This window comes from Protopterus annectens, chromosome 6.part0 (genome assembly GCF_019279795.1).
Source record: "Protopterus annectens isolate FY-2018-M chromosome 6.part0, PAN1.0, whole genome shotgun sequence".
NCBI lineage: Eukaryota > Metazoa > Chordata > Ceratodontiformes > Protopteridae > Protopterus > Protopterus annectens.
The window spans coordinates 895862056-895882717 of record NC_056737.1 but is presented as its reverse complement, the minus strand read 5'-3'; the positions used below and the strand labels follow the sequence as shown (position 1 = coordinate 895882717).

Sequence of the window (20662 nt, the reverse complement as noted above, 5' to 3'; positions counted from 1 at the left end):
AAGGGTGGGTGTGTTCTGTATTTTATCTTCTTGAATGTAAATAGTGCTTACTGGTTATTGCAGAATTCTTTTGGCTACTATATTTTCCTACTTTGTGTTATGTTCTAGTCATGGAGTTAGTATTCTAAATATTTTTGTTCACTGGAACAATAGCAGTACTACTTTCATTTATCCATGCATTGATCGAGGTTAGCCTGAATTTCTATCATCCTTGACTACAATGGCCCATAATGCATTTTCTGAATTTTCTTTTTTTTTTCTTCTAGACAGGAATTCTATTATTTCAAGTAATGTATTATATCAAAATTTTGTTGGCTGGACACAAAAATTTAAATACCATTGGAATGTGGACAATTGGAATTCACTTGACAGAAATGTATATGCTGAATGTTTTCTTTGGATTGAAGCTGAAGTAGTCCTAATCTCCCAAAAAGGGTACACTGCTTTGTAATAGTCTGTGTTTTTCACATTTACCAAGTCCTGTTTAATACAGTAGCACATTTTGTAGTAATCTCTGCTACAAGATATACAATATTTAATTAACATTTTCTAACACTATACAAAATAGTACAAATTAACATTGCACATATATTAACCTCGAGTGTCCTATACAGCTGTGGCATTGCATTTCTTCCATGTATACATTTTTTAAATTGTATATTGTAGATGTGATCTTTAATAAGGACAGAAATTACAGTGGGATTTTCTCCTCTATGTTAAGGTTTGGGTGATTTGGGTCTGAGGACAAATATTAATGGACTAAACACTCTAGCTAAAGGGAGCAAATCCAACCACAAACCACACTGCCTTGCAGTACATCATTCCTATTACACCATGGATGTTTGTTTTAAAAATGTATTCTTAGTTTCACTGCTTTCAGATGACATTACAGGCCCATGTACACTGTGTATGTAATGCACTTTAATCTCATTATTGAGGGCCTTGCTCAGACACCGAGGTTTAACAATACCAAGGTATTAGCATAAGCTGGGTAAAAGTAGATTTGCTGCCAATCTGACTTTAGAATAAACTGAGTGGCTGTCATATAGTTTAAAAATGGAAAATCTGGATGCTGTTTTGTTGTATAACCAAACCCACACCACCACTTGTTTTCAATGTTTCTTTGGTATGTTCCTCTTAATATTTGTGGTTTTCTAGCAAATTAGTGAGAAATGAATTCACTAAATGATAGCCATTTAAGTTTGTCTTCCTATTTTCAGAAAACGCATGGTAATGCAAAACATTTTATTCTGGCAACTTTTATAAGATTATACAAGCAATGTTTAAAACATGTCCCCTGTTATGGGCCTTTACCCCCCCCCCCTCAATAAATGTTGGCTTTTTCCAGATTTCTTGTGCTGCATAGTTCTTCAGGGGGAGAGCAGTGTAGTGTTGCTTATACCAAGTCTGTTTATGTTAGTAGCACAACAGGTAGAACACTTGCTTTTGATGCAGAAGGTTGTGGGTTCTACTCCCTCAGTATGTAGATGGACTGCTGATACTGTACTGTGTTGTACTTTTAAAGGGGGTGGATGCTGCAGTTTTGAGAATGTCCTCTTTGGCAGAGATGCCTAGTAAATAATGAACCTATTATCAGTTTACCATCCATTCCCTATTGCAGCAATATTACTAGCTTATTACTTTTTTAATGCAACATAGGCAAGTTATTCCTCAAGGGCAACAGGCACTTTCTACTTTCTTTGTAGATGTAAGGTTCTTCTCCCTTCCCAGTGATCATTCATTGCTACACATTAAAAAAAATGGTTACTATTTACTACAAGGTCTGAGCTCTGGGGCCATATTTTGGTTGTCTGTTCTTCAGTTTGCGTTTGAAAGTTGGTATCCCACAATTCCACTAGAGTGGGTGGGGTTGCATAATTATGTATGCAAATTATATGTTAATCAGCGTACAGATTTGTACCTATTTTTCATGGGCCTTGTCCAGATTTTTGATGTTTCCAGGTTGAGAGGTATGGAGCTGAGAGCTGCAGGGGAACAGAAGTTTAGTGCTGCTTAAGTGAAGCTGGTTTGCCTTGTTAATAGCACAACAAGTTGTGTACTTGTCTTTGATGCAGAAGGCTGTAGGTTCTACTCCCACAAGGGGTGGATGCTGCTGTACTGAGAATGTTCTCCTTGGTGAAGATACTAACTATGAGTTCGTTATCAGTTTGCCATCCATTTCCTCTTGCAATATTACTAGCTTATCATTTTTTTAATGTAATATAGGCAATTTATTCCTGAGGGGCAACAGGCACTTTATTTTTCGATGAAACCATGAAATATAAAGGTGTTTGCTAGCAGCAACCTCTTCATTAGTTACAGATTTCTTTAATGTGGAATTATTTAGATGACTTTTACTCCTTCTGAGATAGTGCATATTTACTGATAATGGACTGCAGAATTGTGCATATTTACTGATAATGGACTGTAGAATTGTGCATATTTACTGATAATGGACTGCAGAATTGTGCATATTTACTGATAATGGACTGTAGAATTGTGCATATTTGCTGATAATGGTGGACTGTAGAATTGTGCATATTTACTGATAATGGTGGACTGCAGAAGTCTGAGTAGACTTTTATGATAAATGTTCTGAACTGGGCAGTTTTGTCATTATGGGTGCATGCATTTTGTTTCATTGTTTACTGGAAAAATGTTCAAAACAAATTTAAAACGCCCTCTAACAACTGTAATATATTGTGCAAGGAATATAATTTAGTACAATGAGGAAGGTGCATCAAAGAGCACATGTATGTTTCATATGCAAGGGGCCTATGATTTGAAAACAGCCCAAAATTAATCTTTATCTGCCACTGGCAAAATGTATTTTCTTTGAATGTGGGTTTCAATGCTGTTTCAATGAATGTGAGTTTCAAGAGCAGAGAAGTTTTAATGCTAAGTTTTCATTGTGAGACTGCATTGCTTTGTTTAGTAGATGACTTAGTATTTGTGCTGTAAAATACAAAATAAAAATTTCAAATGAAGTCCAACTCATCATACAAGTAAAGCAGTATGCACATTAGTGTTTATGGTAAATGGAGTGAAATAACCAAGCAATGGTTCATAGGAATGGCTGCAGAGGCTCCATTCAACCGTGATTTTGTCAGAGGGGAAGGGCAGCAAACTCAGACAGGCCCAGCTGAACTACATCTCCCAACTGTCCAGATTTTCAAAGAATGAATAGATTTTTGCTTCTTATTTTTGGTTTGTTCTTTATAAAATTTGTAGTTTTCTGGCAAATCATTTAGAAATTAAGTCACTAAATAATGATACACTGAGTTGCAGACTTCATAACCTTCAGAAAAATGCATGCTAAAGTAAGAACTGTTATTCTATCAACTGTCTCAATTTATACAAGCAATTTTTAGTACTGTTTATATGTTCCCCCAGTATATTTGGCCTTGTTCAGATTTACTGCATTAACAGGTTGAGAGGTACATGCAAATAAATTGCTTTGTAGAATTAGGCATAGCCAACCTCTCAACTGTCTCCGATTTTGGCTTAAAATGTTGCTCTTCCCCCTAATAATCCCTCCGCAAAATAGCAATTTTGGAAGAAAACATGGAGGGTTTACAATTAAGAAATAACTGTAATAATCAATGTTATAGATTACTTGAAATGCATGTAGATTCTTTTATTTTGTCAGCTGCTCAAGTTAGCAGTACTAATATTAAAGTGTCCCTTCTTTGACAGGTTCCCAGCTGTATTGTGTGGCTATTTTATATTTTTGCATCACATTTGGTCCATTTTCATAAAATTGTGTTTTTTGGCAAATTAGTGACAAATCACTAAAGACTGAAGTTAGAAAATAATGGCAGACATTTGAGTTTCAGATTTTATACCCTTCAGAAAAGTCATACTAATGCAAGACCTATTCTATTATCTTTCTAAGTTTATTAGAGCAATATTTAAAAAATTGTCCTTATTTGTGGGCATTTGTCCCACTTCTGTGTATGGCTTTGTCCAGATTTCTTGCTCTGAGGTTGAGAGGTATGACACATGTGTCAGGGCCATCACAGTTAGCCAGAGACATTTCAAATTGTGACATACTTGTTGCACCCCACTCCACCATGTACTGACTCTGGATGTGTCCAAGCAAGGCAAGGAGTAGTTATGCAGTGTAAATGTGCAGTGTGTCCCCCCCCATCCAAGGTAGACACAAGTACTACAGTGGCTTTTCATCTGTCCTTGATTTTGCAGAAAGGTCTGGTTTCTGTCATATTTTTGTACTGTTGATTTATGCTTATTACTCAAAGTGCCTGTTGCTCTGTGTTTAAGTAGCAATGCTTTAACGACCATAATGTAAGCTTGTCTGAGATCATAAGATGCAAGTAAGCTTTAATAAGCATACTGTTAAATAATTGCCAACATTGAAAGCCTTTCTGTTGTTGCCATGCAGAGAATACTTGACTAGATAATGTATAAGCCTTGGGTATTAAAGGACAGGATAGGCTTCCATTATTTTAAAAAGCTCATTACACTTGTTGGAGAATTCCAATCACATCTACAGACTTTACCCGTAAACTAAACAGAATGCCAATCATGTGGTCCATAACATGTACAGTAATCCTTTAAGCAATGTATCTTGAGCTTGTTTCTTGTTTGCTTTTCATTTTTTACTTACATGTTTTCCCCATGAAACAAGTAGATAGTTGTCAGGCAGCAGGTCTTTTTTGGATAAGAAACACTTTTACAAGTGGGGGCATCACAGAGATTTCTACTTTCAGCATGTTACTTGTCACTTTAATAAAGCTGAATATAAATTATAATTAGAACTGCAGTGCAGGGAGAAGTGGTTTGAGTTGAGTGCTTCTGGTTTTGCTTGTACTTGATTTTGACTGGCATTCCAGTAATGTATTTAAAAAGTAATTTATTTTTTCATGCCTCACAACCTTTTGTTTCCATCTAGATATTAAGTAAGCTGTCATGCAGCCAATGCATTGAAATATTTTTATTCTTCTACACTTATTTTTGTCTTGATTGGACTCTCATAATGATGGTTTGCCACCCAGGGCAGTGTATTTAATTAAAGTTAGTTTTTGTGGTTTTGGGCATAGCTCCTCCCAGTTCTGGTTGGCCACACCCCTTCCCCTTGACCCCACCCATTCAGCTGGCTCCTGCAGCCCCCCTTTGATTTGAAGTCCCCAGGTGCCACTGGACAGACATATTTCCTATATTTTATGTAATAGTTGCATAAAAGTTATTCTGTATCTGAAATACCTAAATGTGCTAAGAATCAGAATAAGCAACTAAAATGCTATAAGAATAAGCTTTCATCTAGGCCAAAAAGTGAAGTTCTGCCCTTTGTACTGGCTGTGGATATGTTTTGCCCTGTAAAATCTGACTTTTGTGACAAAAATGTCCTGGTCTGGGCATTTGAAAAGGTGTCAACCCTATCCGCTTGCTTATTTTATTTATCAAGCAGCCTCCAACAGCTCACTTTTCTTTCCTAAGTCATTGAAATGAACATCCAACACCAGAGGGGGAATAGAAGAGGGCAAGCCTGTCCCTCTTCTCCGCAATCATACTGATAAAATAACCACAATCCCCACTATTCCAAAAAAGGGGGGTGGGTAGCAAGTTCATGCCAAAATGTGATTCCCTACCCAGTTACACTAGCAAATAAACACTTAAGCCTCTCCCTACTCTTACCTAATTTCCCTCAAATCTTCCTTCATTCCTATTTAAGCCTTCCCTCTCGCCTCTCCCTCTTAACTCCCACTAATATATTTCCTACCCCCCCCTCCCCGAAGATGTCCCTGGACAAATTGGTTTGTTACCAAACCTCATTTTGATAAATGACATTTTGTTATACACATGCTATCGGTAACAGTATAAGACTGATAAACTCCTCACATATTTCATTCATTTCTTTCTTTCAATGTTTGCAATCATGTCAGTTTCATAAAAGTTGCTTTTTTGGGGGGGGTTGTTTTGCTTTTTAGATGAAATAGCTGCAACCCGGTACTGAGGCATTTTTTTTTAAGTAGAACACTTGCTTTACTATCACATAGCTTAGTATATTACTTATGTCTGAATACTTATAAACAATAGTAATAATGCTAATGTTTTCACTCACCAGTTTGATTAGAGATCTCTCCTTTAGAACAAGGGGCACAGTCATAGCAACATATTGGCTCCCCTTGACGAGCAACTTTTCTATGTCCCATTGGGCAACTCTCACTACAGACAGACTTGGGTACCTGAGAAAAAAAAAAAACAATGCCTTTATTGTAATGAAAAAAAAAAAACTTCAGGGATAACATATGCTCACTATTCAGTGAGTGTGTGTGTGTGTGTGTGTGTGTGTGTGTGTGTGTGTGTGTGTGTGTGTGTGTGTGTGTGTGTGTGTGTGTGTGTGTGTGTGTGTGTGTGTGTGTGTGTGCGCGTGTGTGTGTGTGTGTGTGTGTGTGTGTGTGTGTGTGTGTGTGTGTGTGTGTGTGTGTGTGTGTATGTATGTGTGTGTGCATGCATGTGTGTGTGTGTGTGCATGTGTGCGCACACATGTGTGTGTGTGTGTGTGTGTGTGTGTGTGTGTGTGTGTGTATAAGAGCAGGTTTGTGTCTGAATAAAAGATGTTTTTATAGGTCAGTAGAGGTGGTAGTGGCCAAAACAATTATGCATTATCACTATAAATATGATGGCTTGATATAATTAGTGTCCTTTCTACTATATAACAGAATATAAAACACATTAATGTACTCGCACCAATATAGGTGATTCCCATCAAGAAAATATATTCTGATATTGTACATTCACAAGAAAACCAAAACACTTGATTACACTGCTTTCATATTCTGTACCTACTGTGTAAGAAATGGAATATCATTTATTAACAGGAAAAAACAAGGGGACACAAATGTCTGTTTTGAGGGGTGACCTGGGCAAACGGGCTGGTTAAGTGACTTCCATAGAGTCACACAGTAGGCAAACATAGATAGAAAGAATCAAACCCTGTGTTATGGGTACAGGAAGCAGCTTGATAACAAGTTAGGCCGTAATCCTGTGAGCTTATTACCAGACATTCCTCTTATCGATGAACCTGCAGCTAAATAAGGTCTTCATCTTGAGTGAGGGAAGACAGCTGGAAACAGCAGGCTGTAAGAAGTTATTGAACAGTAAGATCCAATTATACTAAAAATACTTTTACTGAAGAAGGTCCAAAAGTATCCCTGCAAATTGGACATTATTAAGCAAAAGATGTAGAGATAAACACGTGTTACTCACAGAAGTATTCCAGTAAAAAAATGCCAATACTACAAAAGAAATGATGTAGAAATGTACATTGGAGAATAATAAAAAACAATCCTACATTGAAAATGAATAAGAGAAGGAACAGTATTTTTGTTTGCTCAATGTTTTTATAAGCAAACTAGCTCTATTTACCATTTCTACCATGACTCATCAAAGCTGAAACCGCTGATGATGATGACAAATGACAAAATTCACAGTGATTTACTGTTTGATCAGGAAGTGTGAAGATGTTATTAAACAAAAACAAAAGAAAGTTACCAGAGACTTAAAACAATATGGAAACATGACTGCCTACCCTTTAAAACACATGACCAACAATGTAAGGAATTCTACAGTGGGGACGCCCTGCCTTCAGTACACAGTAGTGGAAATCTTATTTTGTAAATAAAAACTTGCTTGTTTTATCTCTGTTTGGATTCCTACTTGGATTTGGAGACTTGCACTGCACACTACACTAGTCACCACTTCAGTTTATTTGAAAGCTTCCAACATAACAAAACATAGTCTGAACAGTATTAAGGAATTGGAGACAAAAAAAAACCTCTCCACACCCAGTAAGTACTACTTACTTTGGAAAACACTGATATATGCATCATCATAGAGAACATCAGTGCAGAGCTTTAATGCCTATCAGTTGTACAGGCCCAACACATTAGATTAATGCACTAAAGGTAGGGATAGCTTGATATTCTTAAGAAAAAGTCTCACCTCTAAACTTCTTAGACAAGATAATAACCTGGAACCCCTCCACATCCACCATTCTGTGAAGAAAATCCCTTATCACATCATAGCTAACTACAGGATCCCTTGTATGTGCCTCTCAGCCTATACATCCTGTCTAACCAGTATGGAGTCCCTATGTATTAGGTTAAACCCAATTCTTCTAAGGGACTTCAACTATCCATACATAAACTCAGAGACATAGCCATCCTCAACCATGTATGCCTAGAAATGTGTGGACTCCATCAGTAGAAACTTTTTGAACCAGTTTGCCTGCACCCCATCTAGGGGTGATAAAATCCTGGAAGTAGTCCTTATCAATATAGATCAGCTTAGCCCTCACCAGTTGTAACCATCTCCTTGGTGAAATCAGACCAATAGGCAGTCACATTCCTTGCAAGACTGAAGCCTGAAGCATCTTCAAATATCCAGTATTCAGAAACTATGCAAAAGCTAATTTACTAAAACTGAGTGAGGACCTGGATAAATTCAAAAGCCCCCTTTTGAAAAAAATCTTATTACTTATGCAGAATCCCTTACTGTCAAACTGTATTCACATATAAATAGCTGAAAAGACATGTCCACCCCCTCCCAGTAACAAATACAATGATAAATTCAAAAATAAATACCAGTGGTGGAACCCTAATCTAAACAGGCTCTTTAATGAAATAAAAAACACTCATTGCATGCAGAAATAAATGTAAATCTCAGAAATCTAAACATTCTCTTGCTAAACTAAACAAGGAACTCCTGATCCTGATTAACCAAAACAAGGTATGAGGTAAACATAGTCACCCTGGTGACAGATAAACACAAAGCCTTCCTAAATATATTAGAAACCATAGGAACAATGACCAACACTGTGCAAAGCTAATGTTGTTGTTGTTGTTGTTGTGTCTTTTGGCTTTTCCTGGTTAGACGTCGCCACAGTGGAACTCCGGTCCGCTAATGATTGGCAGTAGATTTTTACATGCCGTGTTGACGCACAACCTTCAATAATAAATGATATCATATACTCAGACCCAGAGGATGTAGCCAGTCTACTGTGCAACAAATTCAGTTCTAACCTTACCCTCAGCAAATATTATCGCATCAAATGCATGCATCTACATCCCCATGTCAATGGGGCTGGATAATATACGCTGTCTACTACTTAGCCTGAAACATTATTTGTCAGACCCCCTAAAGTGGCTATTCAATATTAGCCTCAAAATAGGTTTTATGCTGGAAGAATGAAGGACAGCAGCTGTCATTCCCTTACATAAAGGTAGAGCTTCAATGAACCCAAGTAATATTAACTCACAAGCTTGACCAGTCTCATCTGCAAGGCTAGGGAATGGAGCATCATGGAACTAAAAATAGGGATATAGGTAACCTACAGACTCTCAACCCAACCCGATTAAGATTCTCAATTCATTGGAGCAATGGATGATGGCGTATCAGTGCACACTGTATATTTGGATCTTGCAAAGGCATTCATCTTCATCCTACACTGTGATATTGTAGATAAACTCCCCTAAATAATTGCTAACCCCTATGCAGCTCATTAGATAGCAAACTGACTCACAAATAGAACCCAGTAAGTGAGGGTAGACCTCTCTACCTCTTCCAAAATACCTGTTACTACTGAGGTGCTGCAGGGTTCAGTCCTTAGGACACTCATCTTTGACATTTACCTTTCAGAGATCAGTGTTTAATTGTTTGTGGCTATCCAAGTCTGCAGATGACTGATGTTACTATAAACTCCCCAGAGGACACCAGGATCCTACAAGAAGTCCTGTCCCAAGCACATAGTTAGTGTCAAAGCTACAGAACAAAACTTAATGGCAAGAAATGTATAATCATATATTTTGACATTCACGACTCACCTTGCAACTATCACATTGAAAATACCTTTCTGAAATTTGAACCCACAGTTATAGATCTGGGAACCTATGTGTAAGCTGTCCTTTGATTGCCACATATCCACTATTATAAGAAACTCCTTTTCCATTGCATAGCTTATATCAAATGGTATGTCATCCAGCTGCAAGGAAGACTGATCATTGAGTAAAATGCCCTTTTTGGTACGTATCTATTCACAACTAGAATGACTACAGTGATTTCTCGCTCAAAAAAAAAAATCAAGGGCCCAAATTGTAAAAACTAAGCAGACCATCTGAAAGTCTTGTGTTTATTCTCTGTATCATACTGTTTACTGAAAGGTCACCTCTGCCTTTCATATAGCGGCTCAACAGACCCTATTCTGTTAAACATATTGTACATCTGCAAATCAATGGTGTCATAAATACACTCTCAAGGGACCTAAATCTTTTTTGCAAAATTAATAAAACATGGAGTGATGGATATGCATCACAGAGAATACCACTATTATGGAACCACTGTCTTCTACTCCCCGTAAAGCTGAGTACTTTCATAACTCTATTCAAATGTAATATGGAAAAATAGACAGATAACCCACAAATTCAACCCTGGTTTATCACATCATGTCATCCTGGCTAGGGAAAACATATAATTACCCAACATATACTTGTTTGTCCTGCCTTTGGATATTCATTGCAAAGTATAAGGGCTAACAATTACTATGGGAGTGCAAGGTTATGGTTCTTAAGATCCTCACAGATCAATAATCTTGTAAGTACCTATGAACCTATGCCTACCACTACCAACAAAGAGTGAAATAATAGCAAGAAAGAAGGCACAAAATAATAAAATACCACAGCCACAGAAGAAATGCAGATAAAAAGAATTTTAATGTCTCTAGCACCTCAGCCAAAATAGCCTTCAAGGACTTCAGCTCATTTCAACAAACAACCACATTAAATAATATTCTAAATAAAAAATTAACACCTGATTAACACTTTAATTAATTAAATATTTACAGTACAGTCATTGTTTAACCCTTTTGGAGCCAGGGTGTTAAACCTCAGAATATGCATACCTTCTTTACATAAGTTTTCCTTAGCAATTACCAATTCCCCTATATGTAACACTACCTGCTCCAAAATACAGCTCATAAGTGATGCTGCATTCCTTCCTTGAAACTGCTTAAAAATGTAAGCCCAGAGGGCTTTCTAAACAGCCTGTTTTGATGTCACCAATATGCTCTTGAAGCCTAATTTTAAAAGCCCTTTGGCTTTCTCCAATATAAAATGAATCACAAGAGCATAAGGCATAGGCAATTCATTCAGTATTACAACTAAAGTGCTGCCTAAGACTAAAATGAATCCCATTAATTTTATTAAAGTTATTAACCACTTGATTGCATACTGAGCATTTTCCACAACTGTACGTGCCATACTTGACTTTTACTTGCCCCTGAATATTTATACTTGGAAAAACACATTTTATATGGACTAAAACATGTGATAAACTATGACCCTTCTTAAAAGAGATACAGGGGTAAGGTTTAATTATGTTAACTAAATGTTTGTCTTTCAATAAAAGTGGTCAATAGTATTTTAAAAGTTGAATTATTTTTTCACTCAAAACATTACATATAGTAACAAAATAAATATCTCTATTATTCCTATAGGCCTTATTTCCATCATAATAGTACATGTTCCTATTATTACCCCTACAATATTCTCCATTAGTTATCTTGAGTCCATCCTTGTTTTTCTTTCCATCATCAGCAAAATCATTCCTTTTAGCAACAACAACTCTCTGCAAAGAATATAAAACATCCTTCATAACATAATCCCTACTTATAAACATGTCTACAGTTTTATATGCTTCATTAAAAAATCTACATCCTGAGTACATAACTTACTAAGTCTTAAAAATTCCCTTTAAGGTAATGAAGTAACAAGATGATGAGGATGACAGCTCGGTCCATGCAAGTATACACTGCCTTCCTTAAACTTCCTGTAAACAGAAGTGATAACTCTCCCATCTGAAGAATCCCCTAATGTCAAATCTAAAAAATTAATCTGTGAACCCAACTGTAATCCTTCAAATTTAAATTGAAACCTTTTATGCTATAAATCTTGTATAAATTGATCAACTAAATGAATACCACCTTTACATAAAAAAATTAAATCTATAAAATGATAATATTTAATCAGATATTTTTCAAAAAAAATCATGTGGAAATAAATACTCCAATTCAGATTTCACCATAACTAAATTTGCATACAGACACAGGAACTTAAAAGGCATATTATGCTATAGAGAACAACCTAGATTGTGGTTTTCATCCAACACATGGAAAAAAAGGCAGTTATAAATGTGGCAATTGTGTATTCTGTAAGTACACTGACACTAGAAAAATTATTATGCAACCTGTAACATCCACAAATTTTGAAATGAGAGCCTATGGTAATTATAACACCAGAAGTATGGTGTATCTAGCAACATGTAGTCATTGCACTTCCTATTATATAGGTAAAACAAACCAGAGGCTTAAAGGCCACATATCCAGTCATGTCTCAGAAATTAATAGAAGTAGTTACTAATGCTTAAGCAAACAGAAGCTGGAGACGGGGTCTACCCACATTTTTAAATTCCTGATTTTAGAAGTTGTATATAAAAACATAAGAGGTGAAAATATTGTTCTCAGAACTGACAGAGAAGAACTGAACTGGACTCTGAAGTTTAAGGCTCATATCATGCCAGGGCTTCATGGTATTGCCCCTCTTAAACCTATACTCATAACGAGGCATGAGTCTATATAAATATGTTTGTTGTGGCAATATATGTATATTTCATATGTAAACCAACTGCCTTTTGATAAACTTTATATATGTTTTTTATGCCCATTTTTATATTAGGTTTATACATTTTTACAAGCCTTTACGTTTCACATACTTCTTGTTACATATAATCTTTTTAAGAGCATACTGTTCTTTTAATTTTAACTGTCAATTTATTTGTGCATGTGACCTTTTTATACTTTTAAACTATTCACTGGTTGACCTAAGTTGATTCATACACCTGAGGAAGCCCTCTGGGTAAAAGTTTTATACTTGTGTACCTTAAATTTACTTGTAGGTATTAAAAGTGTACCTGAACTTTACCTGTGGATATTAAAAGGATTTCAAAGTGTCTTATTTCTTAAGGAAATATAAATAGACAGGATGAATACAGAAAAAATAAACTCCATAAACCAAAGTTCCGTGCCTAGATCTTCCTACAGCAATTCTAATTCTAAATAGAAGATATTAAAATTAGTACTCACAGATGTCTCCACCACAAATATGTCAGTAACAACATATATTCTGTCTTGCATAGCAGGGTTTACAAAGTTATATGCACTGTCTTTTGATCATCACATGACATCACTTTTCTGACACTGGAGAAAACAGATAGGTGCCATATATCAAATAATGCTTACATTGCTTAGTAATCATAAGGTCCTTTGTGGTTTAATGTCTGTCTTATTACTTGGGTTAGTTTGATCTCTTACTGGGTTGGGTACTAAATTAACATGCTCTGCTAGAATAATTCAGTATGTACACCCCCCCTCAAAGTTTTCATAGTACTAAACAAATCAGAAAAGAAAACTTGATCATCATGGTCAAGCCCATATATAAGGCCTAAAGTCTGCAGACCCTCAGTGGGAGAAAATAACCCAATAATCCAATGGCTATTCTTATCTGCATGCTTCTGCTGCTTGCAGTCTCAGGTTAAGAAATGTTTTAATTTCTATTATAATTCTTAGTTTGTATTTAGAATTAAAAATATATATAAGTTCCCCTGTCCTAAAAGAAGAAGAAAGCGCCTTAGCGTGTTTTAGGCAATCTTGCATTCTTAGCCATAGAAAATATCACATCTTCAGTTTTTCAACCAGTCTTTAACTATCTCATGTTTCCACAGGGAGGATAACCCTTGTACAGTCAATGAAGTATTTATTATAACTGATATAACAGATTAGCGTCACTAAAATTAATATGTGAGGTTGGTATAATGGTTAAGGTGTTTACCTTCCAGGCATAAGCTGTGGGTTTGGTTCTTACATGGGGTAATTGGCTAGGCTTAAAATAGCCCACAAGGGCAGTTAGCCTAATCTATTTGTTTATTAACATATAATGGAAAAGAAGTAAGGAAGATAAATAACCACACATTGAAGGATATGTACAGCTCAAAGAAAAAGCAGTAATAACAATTCCCTTTTCATTCTCATGGTATAACTCCATAAAAGAGAGGAGTAGAGTAACAAATCTAACAGTGTCATTGGCTAAACCTGATAATCTTGCAACTACACGGGATCAGTGAGCCAGCATTCATTACAGTGTGATATGTAAAAGCAGTATAAAAAAGAAAAAAGAAAAGAAAACAGTCCAGATAAACTAACAGATCCCATGCCCCAGTCTGATGCTTTTAGCTTTATGGTAAGTACTGCTGGCTTTAGACCCTGGATTTCATCCTTTATTAAAAATTATCCAGATAGGAATGAGCCATTAAGGAGGATGAAAAAGATTTGGAGGAAGGATCCTTATGTGGATTTGAGTTATTTAAGTTGGGGACATGGGCAGGTATAGAACTTGGAGATGGTGAATTAACCTCATTGGGAATTATTGGCTCGGGGAAAAATGTAACTGCTTCCTTGATCTGGTGGGACTATCTTCAGTCTCTGGAGGGAATTAGGTAAGTCCTACTCAGATAATACATTCTGACTTGCGATCTATAGTAGGAAAAGCTGTGCACTTCTCTGAGGCCATAGGTTTCATGGCTTGCTCCTGTTCATTATGTGTAGTTTCCACAGAAGATGGTTGGCTATCTGCTTTGGAGGGCATTTAGTTGGAAACAATGTCTGTACTTAAACATAAATGTTTAAAGGTCATTGCAGTGTTGAGAGATGAAAAAGACTTAAATTATTTTTTCCATTTAATATGAAGAGTAGCTGGCTACTTCAGAAAAGTTGGGATGGCATTTTTAAAACATTGCTATGTAGCAGAAGGAAAGCCTTCCGGGCCTCCATAGTTTCTTGGAAAAGTCTTTGCGAAGGGTGACTTTCAGGTCACAGAGCAAAAATGATCAACTGTCCTTAGCAATATAAAGGATGTGTTATTTATCACTTTCATTTAGAAGATGAAAAATAATCCATCTTGGTGGGAGGCCTGTCTTGCTACTTGACTATACTGGTTGACAGTGACTGGATAGGCAGGGAGCACACTGAATGTTTTGGGGAAATAGTTTTCAAGGGACATAGCTAGGACCCATTTTTATTACCTTCCCTGAGCCCCATCAGGTAGAGGTTATTTATGTGATATCTGTACTGTACGGTGATGGTGCGATTTGGGATGGATCCGATAGCCTGCTCATTAGAGAAAATACTGGAGATATATTCCTGTATGCAAGCAGCCTGAGCATTAGCTGCTGATTCCAGAAAAGAAATTTTGACTGAGCACACATCAAGCTCTGATCTAAACTGAGCATTCTCTTTTTTAATCTCTGCGGTGCCCACAAGGATCTATGCAACCAGCTCAATGACTTTATTCAGCTTGATGCCAATATCTTGATTAATGTTGTGGGAACTTTCTGATAGAAAGTTGGCAGTGCCTTCACCTAAATTGGTACATTGCCAATCTGAGGTTTGGAAAACGCAGACTTCTTAATAAAAAAAGAGAATTCTTAAAATATAAGCAATAGAAGAAGCTGCCCAAGCTCAATAAACATGTTGATTGGGTGTTTCAGTACTAGAGCTGGTCAGAGAGCAATGCTTACTCCATCCACTCACCCCTACTTTCAATCCAAGCTATAATAACTAGTTCCTATTGACAGATTCTTAATTTTTTCCTTAATTACATCTTATAGGTTTAAAGAGCTGCACTAGGCTAATGGCCAACAGGACCTTTATAAGTCTAGCTCTGCAATCCAACCCATTTGTGTCCCTATGCATCATGGACATCTATTAGGAAGTTTCTAGAGATTGTGTGGGTAGGGGGTAAGTTAGTTTTGACATTAGTTTGGGCATTACTGTCTGCTTCTGTCTATCAGAGACATGGGGACTAGACCCAGGGTGACTTTCCAATTCCAATCCATTCATCAAGGTTACTCTTAAATAGGGTTGGGGAGTTAGGGATGGAGTCTGCTTCACATGGATGGATAATCTGTTACAGAACATGGGGATCCTGTGAAAAACATATCTGTCTCATCAACAAATCTTAGTTATGTCACAGGAAATCTTTGGATCTAGTGGTTCTGATGCTGTTTGTTTTGCAGATGTGCAAAAGGTCCATCAGAGCTGAATCTGAGTATGTCTTGTATGCCAGGCATAGATTACTTCTCAGTAGGTTGTAGGAGACAGAGTACTGAGATGCAATCTCGGAGTTGGTATATATAGTTGGGGGGGGTGGAAGGGTGAGGTTCGATTTGCTTAGATATCAGTCCGTTGTGCTGTAGGGCAAGTATTTTTTTTGCCCTTAGTAAATTTAGCAAATCCCTGAAATGATTTTCACTGAATTTGTGTCACTGATTAGGTGTTTGCTGAAATGGTATTTTGCCGAACTAATATAGACCCGAATAACATGCACACAAGTTATACTTAGAGATATAGTTAGAATGAACAAAGTGAATTACCTAGTAGGGTTTATGTTTTTGCATGTTATGTGTAATATATTTCCCAACAGTTTCCCCTGTACTATTCAAATTAGGAACAATTATATATTATATTAAATTATTTTAAAAAAAGTCTGCAAGGTATGTCAATGCCACCAATATAAGGCAAGTATGATAATTATCAACAGCAGCTGTTAGCAATATGCACCTAGGCCCTCAGAGCAATCACTCATGTACAATAGAAAAGACATTGTATACATGGATGGAGCCCTGACCTGAACCCAGATGCCTAGGATTCATTTAACATCCTGGCCACTGGAGGAGCTGTCTGGAAGGGGATATGAATGATGGAGTGGTCAGCTAACCTCTCCCATGGCATCTTTCTCATTTGTTGGATTTTCAAAGAATGTCCAGATTTTTGCATATATATTTTTGATCTGTTCCTCATAAAACTTTTGGTTTATGGCAAATCATTGAGGATAACATGCACTTGAGTTCCAGATGTTATACCCCTCTGAAAATGCATGCTAATGCAAGCTTGTTATTCTGGCAACTTTCTATGGTTATAAAAGCGATACTTAGAAACAGTGCCTATTTTTGGGCCTTTGTCCTCCCATTATTTATGGATTTGTCCAGTTTTCTTGCTCTAAGAAGTTGAGAGATATGTCTCAGGGACAGTCACAGGGCTATGAACATGTGTCCCAGGACATGTACTCCATCAACAATCCCTAATAGATATTGGAGATGGATGAAAACATCTATCTACAAGAGGACCAGGGCTAATTTTGGAAACACCACTAATGGAAGACAATGGCAAACTCTCATACTGCTCCAAGGCATGCTAGTCCTTGAGACTTCACAGATGAAAAAAGGGAATGGAAAGATGTAAATCAAAATCTCTCCAATGGCTGCATAGATGATGGAAATTTCCTGCAGCCCTACTCTCTTCCACAAAATCAGGAACAAATACAGCAGCCTTGATAGTGGTACAATGCTGGGCAAGTGAGGAAGAAATAAATGTAGCAAAAAAAAAGACATAACCTGGGATTTACAAAGGCTTACCTAGTGTAGAAACCTGTCATTGACCAGTTTTTAGAGTGCATTTAGTCAGAGCAATTTAGACATGCAATATCTATAGTGGAGACAGTTGTCTCACTGCTGAAGCTGCATGCAAATAAGGCTACCAAGGGTATGGATAATACTAAATAGTCATATGTTGTTTCCTGGAAATATCACCAGCATTGGAATAATGTTGCTTTACAAAGCTATTTGTCTCATGTAGAGAAAAAGTATATAATATCTTTTGATGTTATACACTAATTCACTCCAGTGGAATGATTGAGGCTTGAAGTTTGACTGTGGTTAGGTACTAAAATGCTGTCCTCTGTATTTGTATGTGTGTGTGTGTGTGTGTGTGTGTGTGTGTGTGTGTGTGTGTGTGTGTGTGTGTGTGTGTGTGTGTGTGTAGTGCCATGTATGAGGTCTGTATGAATGTATGTGTGCATGTTGCATGCAAGGTTCCTGTTTAACTGTGATGCATTGGCTGATAAGAGGAACACTAGTGATATGAAGTCTGAGAGTACAGTGTTCAAATCAAAGAACTAATAATGTGCCGCTAATGAGGTGCTGTTTGGTGCAGCTTTATCATATCTTTTTAAGGTGTAAATTATTGCTCTTGTGCTATTGGACAATCCTGCATTACCCACCTCATGCTGGAAGTGATATTCATTCTGACTCTCAGGATTAGAGACTTTCTGTAGTCTTCTCTCACTAGCTCTCTGGTCTGTGGTAATAAGTGGCTGACACATACCATTGTCATTTGAATGATCTCATGTTACTACTAACCTTTAGAAAAATTCAAAATATATACACTCTGATTATTATTACTGCAAAACCCATGAACATAAGTTACCTCTGAGTGCATGGTATTCCAGAAAATGGCATTTTCATCTATAGAAACTTCATGATGGCCCGGTGTGCGAGACTCATAAATGCCAACTTTAGGATTTTTGACCGTCCCATTTGGCAGTACTTGCCAGTTTACAATATCATATCTAGCACGTCCTTCACCATGTTCATTGAAAAATATGTCATCTCCAGCTCGATTTTTAAAGTGTACATTCTTTACATAATGAAAAAGCTAATAATTTAAAAAACAAATACAAAGGTAAGCTTTAATATTATATATTTATACATTTGAACATTAAGATAACTGTTGTAATGATTCTAATCAAGATGCAAATAAATAAATCATTTTATATCAGTATATCTCATGTTCACCTAGCTTATACATTAAGTATTAAAGGCTTCATAATAGTTAAAATGTTATTATTCAGAAAATTTTAATTTCAAATCAAGATGATAGGTAATAGTGTTTGAAGTGTGAACTAGGATACCTTTCTTATTGTCTCAGTCAAGTTTGTTTGTTGTTTTTTTTCTAATTAAGCTAATGTTGTAAATTTTTATACTATTCAATTTTATTGTTTTTTTTTGTTAGTTTACAACCATGTTCAACTATGCATGAATGATTTATGGTGGACTGATCTCCCATCCATGATTGACTCACTGACATTTGGCCACTGAGTGCCATGAGAAGTTCCAGTTCCTCAACATCCCTGAAATTATGTATTGGAAAATAATTACATGAATATTAGCTTTTACTATTTTAACTTTTTAGGAAGACTAAGCTGTTGGTTTATATGTTTTCTGTAACATTTGAAATGAATGCTTCAGATAACAAATAATGCTATTGTACAATGTGTCCACACAATACTCTCACAGACACACACACAGACACACAAACACACTCACATCTATCTATCTATCTATCTATCTATCTATCTATCTATCTATCTATCTATCTATTTATCTATCGACAAATTAATGTAGCTATCATAACCAAATTACACATCACTGCATCACTGAACCACAAACGATGAACTAATTTGACTAAAAATTCAATTCATAGTTTCACATTTGACTAAAAAGCTTTATTACACCTGCTTTCTACACAATTCCTCTTACTTAAATATATTTAACTCCACGGCTGGACTTCAGTGGAGAAAAAAAAACACACTCATACAACGTGAATCAATGTTGACTCAACAACAGATTTAATAGAACACTTCACCAGACCAAACATTGAAATTTTATTATTTTTTTATTTTTTTTTGCCCCCTGCACATCCCATGTGGTAGGTACCCTTACTTATATACAGTAACTTCACAGTTGTACAACAGATGAGAAAAGTGAAAAAAACACACACAGTAAATCATTGCTTCTTTAATTTACAAATTGTCATTATTTCATAATTCAAACAAGTTTTCATATCAGTGTGTTTCAGTCAAATTTGTTCAGTCAATTGTGTTAAAGAGAAATGGGATTAAGTCAAAAGAGACACACACACATACACACACACACAGGCACACACACACACACACACACACACACACACACACACACACACACACACACACACACACACACACACACACACACACACACTGCAGCCAATACACATACCCCCGGATTTACTATTCTTCCATGCAGAACTAGCTTAGTCCTGCACGGAAGCGGCCGTTTAGTAGGAGAAGGATGGCAGTGCCATGCATATTAATGAAGGTGCGCTACCTGAGCTCTTAATCTTACATGGAGCGTGTATGAGTGCAGGGGGCATGTCTGATAGCAGAGCTCTCAGAATATACATGCCCCCACAATGAAGAACAGCAGAAAGGCCAAAGGAATGAGCGAGACTGCTCATAGGTGTCCGCATATCCCCAGCAACATTCTCCCACATGTACAACACAATAGTAAATACATATAAAATAAACAAACCCTTTTTTTTATGAACCCGATTAAAGCTAACCGTAAGTGCACAGGTGTGCCCATCACTTATCTACGGTTAATGCAGCTTAAATGGCTGAAGAGGATAATAAGGAAGATATATGCAAATGCAGCAGCATAGAAAAAGTGTAGTGGGCAGAGCATTCACTTTATGAGCAAGCATTCCCGGTATGAGTCCCACTGCAGCACATTCCATTTTTCACGTGAAATCAGTTTATGAACATTTTGTTGCTGTACAACCTACTAAATAACATACAATTGTGAACTGGAGTACTGCATTAAATAAACATGTAAGGTGTCAGTGTCATAATGTTGCAAAGTCCCCAGATAAGCACATGTG

At 36.6% G+C, this 20662-nt stretch overlaps 1 protein-coding gene across 1 annotated transcript in view; it reads right to left on the bottom strand.

Annotated features, from left to right (window-relative positions):
- LOC122803914 (vomeronasal type-2 receptor 26-like) overlaps positions 1–20662 on the bottom strand; it is a 228963-nt gene that overhangs the window by 98400 nt on the left and 109901 nt on the right. Inside the window, exons 4-5 of the mRNA XM_044073594.1 lie at positions 18392–18619; positions 6083–6206 (exon numbers count right to left, since the gene is read on the bottom strand). Coding sequence (XP_043929529.1) covers positions 6083–6206; positions 18392–18619 — 352 coding nt within the window. The remainder of the gene's footprint in view (positions 1–6082; positions 6207–18391; positions 18620–20662) is intronic.